The 12,102-nt window shown below is 45.0% G+C and overlaps 1 protein-coding gene across 1 annotated transcript in view; it reads left to right on the top strand.

Annotated features, from left to right (window-relative positions):
* The window catches only part of PKN2 (protein kinase N2), a 129,736-nt gene that overhangs the window by 85,791 nt on the left and 31,843 nt on the right, over positions 1 to 12,102 (top strand). The window contains exons 4-7 of the mRNA XM_040407056.1: positions 793 to 947; positions 1,684 to 1,804; positions 3,111 to 3,256; positions 8,328 to 8,541. Coding sequence (XP_040262990.1) covers positions 793 to 947; positions 1,684 to 1,804; positions 3,111 to 3,256; positions 8,328 to 8,541 — 636 coding nt within the window. The remainder of the gene's footprint in view (positions 1 to 792; positions 948 to 1,683; positions 1,805 to 3,110; positions 3,257 to 8,327; positions 8,542 to 12,102) is intronic.

Here is a 12,102-nt window from a genome sequence, read left to right as displayed (position 1 = left end):
GAACAGAGTGCAACAGAATGCGTTCCGTTTGGGTACGTTCCCATGCCGGACAGAAAAAAATGCAGCAAGACTGATCCGACATGAAACACAATGCAAGTCAATGGTGCCAATCCGTTTTTCTCGGACACGCAAGAAAACGGACCCGGCACCCATTGACTTACAATGATTTTAGTGCCGGATCCGTCATGGCTAATTTAGAGATGCCACAACCGGATCCGTTCATAACGGATGCAGCCGCTTGTATCATCACGACAGAAGCTTTTTTGCTGATCCACGACGGATCCAGCAAGAACGCAGATGTGACCGTAGCCACCTTCTACAGGACGATGTGCTGCCAACGGTGATTGTGTGTGCAGGAAAGATAGGATCACTCCGAGCATTTATACTTCTGCAATGATTCTCATGCCTGATTAATTGCTCCGATCCTCCGCCCATGTAAAAGGACCTTGAAAAGGCATTTTGACCTGACCTCACCCGTCTAGCAAGGTGAAGCTTTCCATGCTTCTGCAGCCCGGGGCACTTTCTGGTGTCTTCTATGGCTCAGAAGCCGTCCTTTCGGAGTCCAGCTGCTGTTTGTACTGCAAATCTTAACCGCTCATTCAGCATATTTACTTTCTACTTAGCTGTCTTTCTTTTTTATATATATTTTTTTCCTTCTTGTTTTGTTCCATGAGCTTGACACTTTTATTAACCTCTTCCGCTGGAAAACGAGTGACGTACAATCCGTAATGTATGGGACCAAATCCCGTAAATGGAAAGTTTTATAATCATTGATACGTTTGATACTTGCAGATTGTCCCAAAACACCAGACACTCCAAAAAGCGACTCCGGCTCATCTGCAAGCAATGGAAGGCTGAAGGCTTTGCAGAAGCAGTTAGACATTGAGCTGAAAGTGAAGCAGGGCGCCGAAAATATGATTCAGACATACTCAAATGGGCCCTCAAAAGTAAGTCGAGATGTGATTGGGTGTATGATACCGAAAGTATAGGAAATATCTCATGTCAGTTTGGCAGCCAGTGGTTCAGTGATGTACACCTACAATAGGTCCCGTCTCCCCCCCCCCCACCTCATTACTACCCAGCTTCCTGAGATTCCAGATACTTATAGTATGGTCATGGAATATGGGTCACAGAAGGAGAAGCTGTCAGCAACTGTGTCATTAGTCTTTTAGGCGGATGCCGCGGGAGTGCTGCTATCTCTCACCATCGGGTCATGCCAGACCACATTCCTGTTAAAATGATAGTGATACAGATGGAACGTCATCGATGATCTGGGCATTGTGGAAGGATGGCTCTAGAGGTGTACATGCTCATGTTCTCTGTCACGAGGCATCGTATTTATCTGGAATGTGGTACCTGGTACCATGCAGGAAGGATGTTCTCTGATGTGAACATAATTTTTAATTAAAGGGAGTCCATCTGCCGTTTTGCTGATGCAAAACTGCTGACAGACATGGACTGGAGGTAATGCATGCCGCCTCTTCTTGCTTTTTTAGTCAAGGGATTGCTGCAAAATGAACTGAGTGCCGCAGCGCTGCTCCTGTGAGGGCACTGGGGGCCGGGCTGCAGTGCTTCAGACTCAGAGACCATCGCTGTCTCTAGACGAAGGAAAAGTGATTTTTGCCTGTGATCGTTGTGTAAAATACTTCCGTAGTTCATTATCAAATGTTCTTCTCTCTGCAGGACAGAAAGATGCTTGGCACTGCCCAGCAAATGCTTCAAGACAGCAAAACAAAGATTGAAGTCATACGCATGCAGATCCTTCAAGCCATGCAGCAGACCAATGAAACCTCCTTTGACACTGGTAAAGCTTTAGAAAACTGTACATACTGGATGTTTCGCCGTCTAGTCGAGAGCAGTGTCTCTTGTGTAGTAATGGAGGTTTCTGTCCTCACACTGGAGAAATGATCAATCATGAATGAAATTCTGAAAGTTTCCATGGGTTGATTACTCTTGAGTGGTGTTGACCGAACTTGTGTTTTTAAGTTCGGCGTCTAATGTTCGGGTTATTGAAGGATCGTGTTATGGATTCCGCTACAACGGACCATAACGGAATTTTAGAATCCATAACGCGATTCTTCGATAACCCGAACTTAAAACACAAGTTCACTCAACACTACTCTTGAGTATCGGTGGCAAATTGCTGCGCGTGATTGGTGTTCGCCCTATTGCAGAGACCCACCATCATATCACAAGAACAAAGGGACAGATTCAGGCTGGGCAAAACTGACACATGTCTACTGTAGGGGGTGACACAGGGATTTAAAGCCGTTTTGGCAGACCCCCAACGTGGCCACACCTGTGGAGGGAATCCTACTTACCCGATCCCCGCTGCTGGATTCCGACTCTTTGGCAGCTCCGACGCTACTGCAGATATCTGTTCTCCACACATCATGATCCGGTTTGATGTCACGTGGTTGCTGCAGCGGTGACATATCTCCCATGCATCACGTCACTGGGTCACACGACCCATTGAGAGCACATCTCCGCTGCAGTGTCCGTATGACCCACGTTAAACCGGATGTTGACGCGGGGAGAATAAGGATCTGCAGAGGCAGTGGGGGAGCAATGGAGCCAGAACACAGAGACGGGGATCAGATATGTATGATCTCCCTCCACAGGTCCGACCACGCTAGGTGTTCTGCCCAAACTGCCTTCAGGGTGAACAACCTCATAAAAAAATAAAAATACCAAAGGGTTCCTGTGTGATCCTCTGCTCCCTTAGGACTTGCACTCAGCTTAACGTTTGAGGACTTGAGACACCTGTATGAAAATTCTTCCATAGGGGTGTTAGTTCATATTGGCTACCAACCTCTTGCAGTAACCGTGGTGTGGTTAACGTGGCTTGACAGCACATATCATACCAAAAGGGTTCACACGGAAGAACAGCCTAAATTCCATGGCATTCAAACTACAAAACCGCAGCAAAAGTCCGAGGGTCAACCTTGGATTACTGCTCCAAATTCTGCAGATGATGCACAAGGAATTTATCTGACGTGTATTTTCTGGGACGTGAACATACCCTAAATCAGTGATTTGATTAATGTGTTGCCTGTTTGAGCATAGGGCTGTTTCTTATTCATCTAATGCTGTTTTTTCAATGCTTTCAGCAAAACCTGTGATTAGTCCTCTTGAGCTCCGAATGGAAGAATTGCGGCATCATTTTAGGATAGAGTTTGCGGTGGCAGAAGGCGCTAAAAACGTTATGAAGCTGCTAGGATCTGGGAAGGTTACAGACAGGAAGGCCCTCACTGAAGTAAGTCCTGCGTCTCTGTGGATGACATGGTAAGACGGTACAAGCTTGCAGCATTCTTGATTTTCCTGATATTGTTACACGCTCAGCACTGCGGCTTAGTCATGGTTAATACACAGTACGTCAGGATTTGACAGCTCAGGCACAGTTGGGTTTGGCGTTTTTCTTGGGTGGAGTAGTGTTTGATTTTTCAAGTTTATTTTAGGTGAGGTCCCTCCCACCGCTTGCAGACGGCGGTATGATAAAGCACCTTTACTTTATAAGTGGCTTATGTGATCCTTTTAATGAAAATCATGTAGTGTGACACATGCATTTTTATATTTTTATTTTTTGTGAGAGATTTATATGTCCTTTGTTTGGCAATTATCCCGTGAGTAAATGTTACTGTGAATACCAGCATTATAACCGGAGCACAATGTCCAGGAGCCCCCCAGGTAAGGTTTACACCCACCGCTGCGAATGCCGAGACCTTTGTCAAATAAAACTAGTTCTAGGAACGTCTTTGAGCGATTTTTGTGCAGTGTCACCTGTAAAAGCCGCACACAGGTGGGCTTCTTTATTTTTCTTTCTGAAGGGGGTTATCTCGACTTTTCTGCAGTTTCGCAAATTCTGCTCTTGGTCTAAATCTGTTGCAGTGTAAGGGCCCTATCCCACCAGCAGACGATCTTCAAAATCATCGCTCATATGAACGCTTGTTAGCGATGATCTGGCAGTGTAATACCGCCGTCGATTAATGGAGTCTTTCAACAATCCACATTTGTCGGCGGAAGATCGTGCCATGTAATCACAATCTGCTGCCGGCAAACAGTGGTTCAGTATGAGGACGAGCGATGCCATTAGCGATAGGCATTAGTCTGCATGTAATAGCAGTGGTCTCCTCCGCTAGCGAGCGATTGCCGCGAAGGAACACGTCCATCCCAACAATCACCTGCTTCATTTGCAGGTGTAATAGGGCCTTAAGGTAGGTCCAGCAGACAATGTCGGGAATCGGCTGGACAAAAACGATGCCTGCAACTATATGGCCGATTCTCAGCATATATTTGCCAGCTAGCGCCCGAATCTCTGCCCGACCCCATTATAGTTAAGGGGTATGGCTGGAAGGCGGTATTATCCAGCATTACCGGATCCGGAGAAATCTGCCTTAGTTTTACACTGGCGGCAGGGAACTATCCTGAGCAATTCATCAGTTTCACATACAATTGCACTACTGAATGCGTAGATAAAATAATGCATTGAAACTGCAATGCAAATTCCCAGTGTGAACCAGGGCAAAAATTTGTATAAAATCCGCACCAAAAACTTTCCTGTCATTTCCTGCATGTTCAGACGAGGATCAGCATGCTAAAAGGATGCATAAGGCCTCATGCACATGACGGTGAATAATGGCCGTGTGATGGCCGTTTAAGGCTACTTTCCAACTGGCGTTTTTCTTTTCCGCCACTGAGTTCCGTCCTAGGGACTCTATACTGGAAAAGAACTGATCAGTTTTATCCCCATGCATTCTGAATGGAGAGAAATCCGTTCAGGATGTCTTCAGTTCAGTCTTTTTGACTGATCGGGACAAAGATAAAACCGCAGCATGCTACGGTTTTATCTCCGGCCCAAAAAACAGAACTCTTGCCTGAATGCATTTTTTTCCATGGGAATGTATTACCGCCGGCATTCAAAATGCCGGATCCACATGCGCAGACCGAAAAAATGTTAAAAAAATAAATGCCGGATGCGTTTTTCCGGATGACACTGGAAAGACGGATCCGGCATTTCAATGCATTTGTAAGACGGGTCAGGCATTTTTCAGACTGATCAGGATCCTGATCCGTCTTACAAATGCCATCAGTTGGCATATATTTTGCCTGATCTGGCAAGTGTGGAAGTAGCCTAAGGCCTCTTTCACACTTGCGTTGTTGGGATCCGGCATGTACTTCCGTTGCCGGAGGTGCCTGCCGGATCCGGAAAAACGCAAGTGTACTGAAAGCATTTGAAGACTGAACCGTCTTCCAAATGCTTTCAGTGTTACTATGGCACCCAGGACGCTATTAAAGTACTGGCCTGCCATGTAGGAGCGGGGGAGCGGTATACTTACAGTCCGTGCGGCTCCCCGGGGCGCTCCAGAATGACGTCAGAGCGCCCATGCGCATGGATGACGTGATCCATGCGATCACGTGTTCCATGCGCTTGGGGCGCCCTGATTCAATCTGGAGCGACCGGGGAGCCGCAGGACGGTAAGTACACTGCTCCCCCGCTACCCCACTACACTTACCATGGCTGACAGGACTTTAGCGTCCCGGCAAGCCATGGTAACCACTCTGTAATAGCTAAATGTCGGCTCCGGCAAATGCGACGAATCGACATTTAGCTTAAAGGACGGATCGGATCAATTGCCTTTCAATGGGCAATTAATTCCGGATCCGGCCTTGCGGCAAGTGTTCCGGATTTTTGGAGGAGCAAAAAGCGCAGCATGCTGCGGTATTTTCTCCGGCCAAAAAAACGTTCCGTTCCGGAACTGAAGACATCCTGATGCATCCTGAACGGATTTCACTCCATTCAGAATGCATTAGGATAATCCTGATCAGGATTCTTCCGGCATAGAGCCCCGACGACGGAACTCTATGCCGGAAGACAAGAACGCAGGTGTGAAAGAGCCCTAAGTAACATCCGTCACACGGCCATTTTTAGCACCAATGAAAGTCTATGGGGCTATTCACATGGCCGTTCTTTTAATGGCCAGTGAATAGCATCCGTCCAAAAATAGGACATGTCCTATTTTTGGCAGTTTCCACGGCCAGACGTACCCCATTTAAATCAATGGGACTGTTTTTAACGGCCGATTGACAGGAGTGCAACCGTCCTGTTAAGTGAAGAGAGAGACTGCTGCAGCGTGAGCAAGTGGATAAGGTTAGGTTGTAGCGGTGGGCTATTATGGGGGCATTATTAAAGCTGGGGACAGTGGGTGTAGAAATAACTGCCAATCAAATTTCATAAAAACGGATGCAAAACTGACATTAAAAACAGACAAACGGCCAGAAAATGGATGCACACACTGATGCAAAATGGTCATGAAAAACGGACAGTGTGTCTGTTTTTAACCAACTTTTTTTTTTTTCACGGTCGTGTGCATGTAGCCGAACAGTTTGGTTAGATGCTTAAATATTTTTTTATAGGTGTTACTTTTTTTTTTCTTTGTTCATTTTGGATCCTGCAGTGTACATTCCAAAAATTTCCGTTTCTAAGAGCATTCGCTGTGTAATGCTGCAGTGCTTGCCAGAGCGCATTTCTTCTCAGCGGAATAGCCCTGAAGGAAGCATTATGTAATTACTTGGGGGAAATGTAGACGACATTACCTTAGGATTAAGATTCCTCAGGCATTTCTTCAAGTGTGCACATAAAAGCTGTAAGTTATGTCCTTACTAGTAAAAGTACTATTTATAGTAGTATCATTACCTGATAATGTGCAGTCCGCTGGGGGTTGTCTCTCCTACAGAATTGCTGATCTGCGAGTCATCAGGCGCTGTGCACCTTGCTATTCATCAAGCTCCACGGGAGTGGTGACTTGTTTCTGTAGAAAGATCAGTCCAGATTTCCATGCCTCATGACTATGAATATGAAACCTTAGCTGTAAGGACCACTGATGTCGTCTACTCCTGTTCAACGTTACTAGTTATGTAAGGAAGAGAGAAAACACATGAAGCATCTTTTGTGTGCGTGTCCTTTAAAGGGGTTATCCCACGATTAATGTAAAAAATGAAATCTGACATATAGGACATGACAGACTCTACTAACAAAGCATAGACCAGCCTGTACCTCCATGGATCCACAGATCTCCACATGTATTATTCCAATTGCTTTGCTACATTATATCTAGCTGGCAGATCAGGGGACAAAGTCAGGGTATGTGTCTTTCTGCTGCAGCTATTTCCCATCACAGCTCAGGGTATTGTGTCCTTTTCTGCAGCAGCTATCTCAATTTCGCAGATCAGGGTATGTGTCCTTCTGCTGCAGCTATCTCCCTATCACAGCTCAGGGTATGTGTCCTTTCTGCTGCAGCTATCTCAATATCACAGCTCAAGGTGTGTGTCCTTTCTGCTGCAGCTATTTCCCTATCACAGGCTCAGGGTATGTGTACTTTCGCTGCAGCTATCTCCCTCTTCACAGCTCAGGGTATGTGTCTTTCTGCAGCAGCTATCTCCCTATCACAGCCTAGGGATGTGTCCTTTCTGCTGCAGCTATCTCAATATCGCAGCTCAGGGTATGTGTCCTTTCTGCTGCAGCTATTTCCCTATCACAGCTCAGGGTATGTGTCCTTTCTGCTGCAGCTATCTCAATATCGCAGCTCAGGGTATGTGTCCTTTCTGCTGCAACTATCTCAATATCGCAGCTCAGGGTATGTGTCCTTTCTGCTGCAACTATCTCAATATCGCAGCTCAGGGTATGTGTCCTTTCTGCTGCAGCTATCTCCCTATCACAGCTCAGGGTATGTGTCCTTTCTGCTGCAGCTATCTCCCTTTCACAGCTAAGGAGGCAGTTGAAGGATTTAACTGAGCATGTGCGTCCACCTGAGCAAGTTGGACAGAGAAATAAGAAAATGAACAAACAGCAGGTGGCGCTATACAGATACATTTTATTGACTAGCTCAGGGACTATACTACATTTTTTATTACATGCAATTACAAAAGTATTCAGATCCAGGTGCTGGTTTGAAAACTGCTGAATGTTTTGTTTTTCGTGGGACAACCCTTTTAAGTTTGGAGCCACCATGGTGATCAACTAATTGCTTCAGATCCAGCGCCCAAGACCCCTCCTTCCCCTCAAGCAAATAACTGGGGGAAGCCACAGCCAGCCAGACATTGACCCTGCAGAGAACATCTTTAGTAGCATACGTCCGCCAGAACAATGGATGATTGATTAATTCTAGTATTGTTTGTTTCAAAGATCTCGCAGAACGTCTTTCAGGCAAGTAGGTTCTAGGTCTTGCTGACTTGAGATGCTTGAACTGTCAGATGTCTTGGTTACATATATAATCTATATATATTTGCTCCATAAATGTGAATTCTAATGGGCTTTCTATGGTTTTCAGGCTCAGTCAAGATTTAATGAGTCTAGTCAGAAGCTGGACCTCCTGAAATATTCTCTAGAACAAAGGCTCAGTGAGCTCCCAAAAAATCACCCGAAAAGCAGTATCATCATAGAAGAGCTCTCAATGGTTGCATCTCCAACGCTAAGCCCACGACAAAGTATGATCTCTACACAGAACAAGTACAGCACACTATCCAAGCCAGCCGCCCTAACAGGTAAACCTAAAAATCATGATGGACTTGACTTTTCTGCGTGGGAGGGAACGTGTAACCTGCATAAGGGTACATTCACACGACCGTATTATTTTTTCCGCATCAGTTTTGCATTTTGCGGAATAGAAGCGGACCCATTCATTCCTATGGGTGAAAAAAAATGTGCGGACAACATTCAGTATGTTGTCCGCATTTCTATTCCGCAAAAATATAAAGCATGTCCTACTATTGTCCGTACAGATCGGTCCGTAGCACCATTCAAGTCAATGGATCCGCAAACTGCGGATGACATACGGAATGGTTTCCGTATGTCATCCGTTTTTTGCGGATCCGCTTCCGTATTTTTGAAGGCCTTAATGCTTTTTTTTCTCTCCGTTTTTTGCGGACTGTAAAAAACGGAGGACATACGGAAGTCATTTGTCCGTAAAATGCAGACACCCGGTTCCGTTATTTGCGGACCGCAAATCGGAAAGGATTACACACGGTCGTGTGAATGTACCCTAACAAGGAGGAGATCTTCTAATGTGGCAATTATATATTTTTAATTTTCATATTTTTGGACTGCTATACATTTTTTTTTGGCACAGGCAATTGGTTTTTGCCTAGGTGTAATGCAGCCTCCTGTCCCTAAGTGGTTCTTGTGATGCTTGGGGTTTCTGAAATGAGCGGCTCAGAAACTAATTGGACCTCCGCTTTGTAGGGGCTGTCCACTTCTAACTCGGAATTCACTAATTTGGTGTATGAAAATGTGTTGTTTTTTTTTTATAGAGGAGGGGTATCCTGTTCAGGATCCTCGCTTCTTTGGCCAAAAGCGGAAGAGGCTATAAAGAGTCTCTGGAGGATCTGGTCTTTATTACGCTGGCCATACACTTTAGATGCATCTTCACCTGCTGTTTTTTCTAATATGTATGGGACCTCCAGACTCTCCCTTCGTGGCAGATGTTGGGGAAGATGAGGATTGAGCAACTGCCCAATCTCCTTGTTCTCTGGGAAATAAACTGCTTCTTCCACCTCTTCCGACTGAGGATACATGCATGCTCACCCGGCCTTACACAGACCAGTGTGAAAAAGACAAAAATATATTTTAAAAAAAGAGGTTAGGACTAATAAAGATATATATTAGGGGTGTGCACCCTAGGTATATAAGGTGATGGGCGCCAAGAAAGTGGATGTAGGGCACAGAATTTAGAGGCCTGTTTGGAAGGAGGGTGATAAGGACAATAAACGGAAGGCAGCCAAATGGTCAAGGTATCGCCTATGCTAACCTACAGAGACACAAAAGACATTAAGACCTAAAAATGCTCAATAGAGGCTCAATAAGGGCACCCTAGAGAACAAGAAGAGACCCCAAAAAGACAGTCAGAAGTTTGACTGTCTTTACATTGGCTTGTCGCCACTTCTGACTATCCTCCTGTCTACTACTACTGTGGACACAGCTCTGATTTTCTTCACCCCCCTTTTATCAGGGATTTGATGACTTTGGAGTGGTGCCAGTGAATGAGTCTTTTTGGGGTCTCTTCTTGTTCTCTAGGGTGCCCTTATTGAGCCTCTATTGAGCATTTTTAGGCCTTAATGTATTTTGTCTTGCACAGACCAACCATTGATGTTGTGTAATGCTTCATTTCTCCTGTGGTGGCACTGTAGGGAGATTGAACACGTATTGGCAAGGTTAACTCGCAGATTATAGCTGATTGCTTGGAGTCAAAGCACGAGGACACTTTTGACCAGCTTATTGTCAAGGTATCCTTCTCACAAGTGGGGAATGTCCAAAGCCGTGAACCCACTTGATTTATTTTATTTTTTTAACTGCTCTGCTAAAATGAAAGTTTTTCTTTGGTTACTATATACTACAAGGTCAACTTCTGCCTAATATGTTCCTTATTCAGATTAGGGACCTGTTTTTGAGGTCTTTATCTTCAGTCTTACAGCCCAAGCAGACATGACAAGTTTGTTTTTCTGTCTTTTCCAGAGATTTGTCACCACTTATTGCTGATAATCCAAATCACAGCAGTAGTTATGTAATAAAATGCCCTAGGTTGGTGGGCTGAAGAGCACCGCCATGAGCTGCAGACAGAACTGGTGTTTTGTTTTTGCTTGAAAAGTAGTTTTTCTGTGGCTACGTTGTGGCCACATTGGTCATAATTGCCAAAATTGCAGTTGGTAAATTTGGGGCATGTAAGCTCCTCCTGAGAAACGCCACAAACCCGCCCTGGGGCTCCCCAATTATGGGTTGGACTACTGAGCCCACCTATTCGGGGACAACCTGAAATAGTTGGGACTGTCTTTCAGTTTCAGTCCTGGTAACGTCAGGACTGTTGGCACCTATGACATTGGTGCTTTTGTCACTGGGGTCCAGATATTTGTTGTGAAGCGGCCACCTTGCTGCATATCATAAGTCACTGTGTTGCCCTCTAAAAGCTGAAAATCTCCAAACAAATGCAAAATTATAACTTGACCTCAATTAGATTTCTCCTGTATAATGAAATCCCCCCCCCCCCTAAATTCCATTTTTGTTTTAACTGTTATTTTTGTCCAACAAGCACGTTTGTTCTGACCCATCTGAGAACTATTCTGTACTTGTGCGCAGAGTGATCCTCGCTGCTCATCTTCCTTTTGAGACCTTCATGCAGTTTCTCCAGCAGAGTGTGTACACTGTGGGTTGTACACTTACAGATTATGTAGGTTAATTGGCTTCTGATTGGCGTCTGACTAAATTAATCCTGGTGCATGGATTCATGTCCTAGCGGGGGGCTTAGGTTGTAGCTGCGAGCACCCTCGGGACCCAGATGTACGAAATAAACATTTTATGTCGCTACATATATGTAAGGGATGCTGACTATTTGCTGAAAATGTAACAAGTCTATGTCTTGCTAATAGTTTTATATACAGTAATTAAAGGGGTTTTCTGAGATTCTGATACAGATCAGTATCTGATCGGTGGTGACCCCCGCGTATCCGCTGTATGAGAAAGCATTGACGCTCCTGTGAGCGCCGCGGCCTTCTCGCAGCTTACAAAGTACAGCGGCGTACGTTGTATATCGGCTGTGTTTGGTATCATTCTCAGCCCTATTCGTTTGCCTTCTCAAACAGCAAATAGTCGGAGGTCCCGGGAGTCGGGAGATATTGATAACCTACCCAGAGAATAGGTAGTCAGTATAAAAATCTCAGAATACCCTTTTAAGCCACCTGCCAAAGTGATGATTATAGAGTGCCACTTACCAGTCAACTATGGCAGCAAACTGAACACGCCAAGAGGGCGTCTGTATTTATTTTTTTCTTCTTTAGACTATGTACATTTTACATGTTGTATTTAGCTCTTTTGTGCCCGGGGGGATGCACTTTAGTGCCGGACATAGATCCTATAGGTCTGATTTCTCAAACCTTCTCAGCCCAGTTTCATAGGAAGGCGATTGCTGGTATGTTTTATTATTTATCTATGGGGGTTCCAGGTATTGTATCCCCACCAATCTGATTTTGGGTAACCTGTCTTCCATATGTAGAAACCAGAAAACCCTCTCATGAGAGTGTGTAGGCCTCATTTCTTCTCATTGTTTGTATTCCTCA

This window comes from Bufo bufo, chromosome 9 (assembly GCF_905171765.1).
Source record: "Bufo bufo chromosome 9, aBufBuf1.1, whole genome shotgun sequence".
In the NCBI taxonomy this organism is placed as follows: Eukaryota; Metazoa; Chordata; class Amphibia; order Anura; family Bufonidae; genus Bufo; species Bufo bufo.
This window is presented reverse-complemented; position numbering and strand designations above follow the sequence as displayed.